The 4897-nt window shown below is 36.1% G+C and overlaps 1 protein-coding gene across 1 annotated transcript; it reads left to right on the top strand.

The window, feature by feature from the left end:
* The first annotated feature begins 3584 nt into the window (after nucleotides 1–3584).
* Nucleotides 3585–4511, top strand: LOC102864376 (olfactory receptor 10X1-like). The gene has a single exon (XM_006895512.1). It carries the CDS (start codon nucleotides 3588–3590, stop codon nucleotides 4509–4511), a length of 924 nt encoding a protein of 307 aa, XP_006895574.1. The 5' UTR covers nucleotides 3585–3587.
* Nucleotides 4512–4897: the final 386 nt, after the last annotated feature.

Raw genomic sequence — 4897 nt, 5'->3', positions numbered from 1 at the left:
AAAGAAATTAAATGGTCTGTCTCAGAGAGGGTGAAACCAACTCTCTCCTCGGAGGATAGGATTTTGAAGCTCTGCCTCACATACTTTGGGCATGTGGCCAAGAGAGACCAGTCCTTGGAGAAGGACATGATGCTCAGAAAGGTGGAGGGACAGCACAGGAGAGGAAGACCCAGGTTGGCAAGAGATAGAGTAGGGTTTAGGGCTGTTGTACATAGGGTCACTATGAGTAGCAAGCAACTCAATGGCATATTACAACAACAACAGCAACATACGTATGAGGTATATGAGCATTACATTTCCTCAACATACTCATAAGTATTAACATAGTCAATCATTTAGACATTCTGATAGCTGTTCAGTGGAATGACATTAGGTGGGGTTGTTTGTTTGTTTGTTTGTTTTTTCTTGTTGTGTACTGTCAAATCAGATCTGACTGGGACAGGAGGAGATTGCCCTTGCTTCTCCAGCAAAGCATCTGATGGATTTGAACTGTGCACCTTCGGGATTACAGTACAGCTTCTTACAACTAGGCCACCAGAGCTCCCTCACATTGGATTCTATCTGGTATTTCTTAATGACTGGTAAAGCAGAGTATCTTTAAAAGTGATTATTTATAACCAATACATATTCTTTAGTTAAGTATATTTTAAAGTTATCGTTGTTATAACAATATTGATTATATTGTTAAAATATGTTTACTGAATCAAATTTTCTCTAGTTAACTGCATAACTGGAAATGTTGAGCTAGCACAACTTATTACATTGTACTAGAAACAATAATCCTAACTTGGCTTATTTTAAGAAATGTCCACCAGAATTACTTCCCTGTGGATTCTTGTGTGACTCTATGGGTTCACTTGTTTTTGTTTTATCTTAACTGATTGTTGTTTCACTTTTCAAAACACTAAAACATAACTCACATTTCAGAGATGTCATTTTACTACTTCTATTAAGTTATAAACTCATTGGAACAAGGTAATAATTATTTTACTTTATTTCACCCATGTGTAGTGTAATCTTAAACACACTGTAGGCCATTTTTAAGTTTCCAGAAAAGAAAATAATGGTTAGAGAGGAAGATCATCCATGTTTCTGATGAAGGCAAATGTGAATTGAGTGATAACTAAAATTGCAGCTCCCTGTCCACCCCTTCCATGCCAAAAACAAATTTCATAAGTAGTAGGAAGCTTTGTTCATGGACTGGATATGAACTCTAGAAGTTTTAAATCTCCAGAGATTTCCAGAAGAGTTGAGAAAGTCACATGTTACAGAAAGCCCTGTAACTAATGAGACCAAATTACAAAGTTGGATAGGAAAGTTCTCTGCTCTCTCTGATGAGGAGAGAGATAATCCCCTACGGTCTGCTAAGCAGAACCAAACCCCTAGAGCTGAGGAATCTCAAATCCTGATGATTACCAGACAGCATCTTTAAAATGGGAAGAGGAAAATTTCTTAACCCTTGTAAATATTGTGGGTAGTCATAACTGATCACTACACTTATGGCCCTGTCCCTCATTCAGGCCACACAAAATCTAGATCTATAGAAATCTGAGGTTTGCAGGAGCTCCATACCCTCTTCCTCAGTCCCAAACTACAGAAAATTAAAAATGTGAACTACACAGACATTTTCAGTTACTAAGGACTGATGATAATAGGGTGAATTTTGACTCGGCCCACTCTTTTCATACTAGTTCTATTTCTGGCTCTTTTGAGTGGAGAGCAAAACATACTTACAACAGCATCAAACCTATCTGTTGAAAGAATACCTATGTGGCAGCGAATTGGTTTTGGAGCACTGGTAAAGTACTCAAGGTAGGAAATGGGATGGGTAGCTGCCTTCAACTCAACTGTGTCTCCAAAAAGAAAAAAAAATCTTTAAAATAAAATTACAAATTTTTTTTCCAAATCATCATTTTGCTTTGACTTTGAAAAGAGTTTACTCTTTCATCAATTAATCCATTTGTATTTCTTAATTATGATCATTCACGTCTACTAAGGTACAAATGCAGTGAAAGAAAGAATGATTTGGGGGGGAAGGTTTGTAGGAAATGAAAAAATACATACAAGTATTTCATTATTAAAGAATTAGGATCTTTTCAAGTCTACAAAATCCAAAGAATCAGATAAGATTTATGGGGTACAGTCCATTGAGTTATGAATTATTGATGAAACATTTGTAATTTAGGCAATTTTGCTAAATGTACCTTCTTTTGTAATCGTTAGGACTGTGCTGTGAGAATGCTTAATTTTGTCCTGAGTTCAACCTAATTAGAGTAGAAAGCTAGTTGTTTATCTCCATTGCCACAAATTGTACATTTTTCTATACTGAATAACAAAGGGAAACAGAAATTGCTTTTAGATTAAGCAGTTTTAAGGTATTAGCCCATTCATCCAACATTTATTGGGCATTATTACCTTCTTTACACTTTTATATTACCTCTCTGCGAAATACAGAAACACATGATTCATCCTCTGTTTTCTTAAGAATGAGGTAAAGCAAAAGTACCATTAAAGTCAAGAGTGTACATCTAATTCCAAATGTCACTTCCTTGATACAGTTAGTGCATTTGTAATATAGTTACAGCTGTCCTATATACTTCATAGCTAGTCTATGCAATTCATAATTAAAAAGCAAAATTAATGAAAAGAGTAAAGTCAGTAAGTAAAAGAATTGTCAATATGTAGGATTACTAAAAGCTACTTGTTAAGTATTTGGGCAGAAGAGACAGGGAAAACAACAAGTCATTATAACTGAAGACTAAGGGTATGTGTTTATACTAGAACTTACCACTTCATGGAGAGTCAGAAGACAATGAGATGAAAGCAGTTGCACAAGTGTTACAAGATTCCAAGAGGAACTAAATAGCATTTATCTAATAAAATGCTTATCTTTGCACTGGAGAACTAGTCAAAATATCAGTTGTCACCTAAAGATCAGTCTACTATCACATACCTCAATTAATCACTATTAATCTTAAAGGTCCCTGGATATCCTATCTTCCATTAGGGATAAGGAAATCTGTTCTTGTCTTTCTTTTACTATTACAGAACCTAAATGTTTTCTTCCAGGATGAGAAAAAGACTTTGGACTTCATTAGCAGCTGGAAATCATTTCTACACTGGGTTCCAAAATTTCTAGAAAATAAACTCTTTTCATTCAGTAGGTATTTATGGTCTGCTTATTTTTTTAAAATATGTCTTGACTTTGTCAATCATCTAAGTACTTATACCATTGTTCAGGATTTAACTCAAATCTGGATCTCCAAGTGCACCTGAACCCCTTTCTTCTGAATACAATTTTGGATATTTTTCTCTATTGTATTATTAATAAATATTTTTTAAAAAAAAAAAAGAACCAGAGAAAGTTGTTGTGGCACTTAGCAGATAACCAGAAATATGTTTCTGAGTTATTAATGAAGGAAAGAAATCACATCCTTATGTAACTATATTGATTTGTTAAATGAAAGATCAATTAGTAATGTGAGTTACTTAATGATTTGTCTTACACATTTTATTTTATGATATCCATGAATAATGAAGCATTGAGAGTTTATTTTTTGTTTCTTTCAGACTGAAGACTTCAAACTATGCAGACTAACCAGACAATTGCGGAGGAGTTCATCCTTATTGGCTTTTCTCTTTACCCAGATGTACAGATACTACTATTTTTTCTTTTCTTTTGTCTGTACCTTCTCACCCTCATGGGTAACTTGACCATCATGGCTCTAACGTGGGTGGACAGATCCCTGCACACTCCGATGTATATCTTTCTCAGTGCACTCTCCTTTTCTGAGACTTGCTACACGTTGAGTATCATCCCCAAAATGCTGACAGATCTACTCGCCCAAACCAGGAGCATCTCTGTCACAGGCTGTGGCTTACAAATGTGTTTCTTTTTGGGACTTGGAGGCACTAACTGCATCATCCTTACGTTAATGGGTTATGATCGCTTTCTTGCCATCTGCAACCCTCTCAGATATCCATTACTTATGACCAACATAATGTGTGGACAGCTTGTGGCTTCTGCTTGGGCTGGAGGCTTCTTTATCTCTGTGATAGAGACAGCCCTGATATTCAGAGGCTTTTTCTGTAGTCCCAACCTTATCAAACATTTCTTCTGCCATATGAGGGCAGTTGTGAGACTCTCCTGCTTAGACAGTAACCTCACGGAATTCATTGTGACCTTGATCTCTATCTCAGGTTTGTTAGGCACCTTCCTACTCATCATCCTCACTTACATCTTCATTCTCACCACTGTTCTAAGGATCCCTTCAGCGGAGGGCAAACAAAAGGCATTTTCCACTTGTGCATCCCACCTCACAGTGGTCATAATCCATTTTGGTTTTGCATCTATAGTTTATTTGAAACCAGAGTCTTCAGAGGGAGATGACACCATCATAGCTGTCCCTTACACTGTTATTACTCCTTTCCTCAGCCCACTCATTTTCAGCCTCAGGAATAAGGACATGAAGTATGCTTTTCAAAAGGTATTGGGGAAGATATTAGCTTAGATTAAATTGTTACTGGCTTAAAGTGTTATCAATTGTTCCATAAGGCGTAGGTACTTTTACCCTGTGGACTCTGGAGAAATCAGTGCCATTTAATTTTCCAGAGGTTAAGATGTGGACTATATTTGACCACTTTTGTAGCCTAGGTCATAACAAGTATATCTTGTTAAAAAATACATGAAACTTTTGTCTTAGAGTATTAGAAGAGGCATATCCCAGAAGATTCTAGGTGCTTCTTTAGTCTCTGAGTGTTCTGAAAGTCATGTTGTAGAGAATTAAAAAGGTATAAATTAAAATATCTCAACATGGTAAGGCTGGGAAATTTGCCCTGGCCAGATGATGAAATAATATGTTATCCTCTCAGGAGATGAATAAGTTATTACAAAAGA

This window comes from Elephantulus edwardii, unplaced genomic scaffold (genome assembly GCF_000299155.1).
Source record: "Elephantulus edwardii isolate Elephantulus edwardi_28Jun2011 unplaced genomic scaffold, EleEdw1.0 scaffold00168, whole genome shotgun sequence".
Classification (NCBI taxonomy): Eukaryota; Metazoa; Chordata; class Mammalia; order Macroscelidea; family Macroscelididae; genus Elephantulus; species Elephantulus edwardii.
Note: the sequence above shows the minus strand (reverse complement) of the source record. Positions and strands in the feature narration are given on the sequence as shown.

Coding starts and splice junctions, on each gene's coding strand:
- LOC102864376 (XM_006895512.1), top strand. CDS start 3,588: ATGCAGACTAACCAGACAATTGCGGAGGAGTTCATCCTTATTGGCTTT.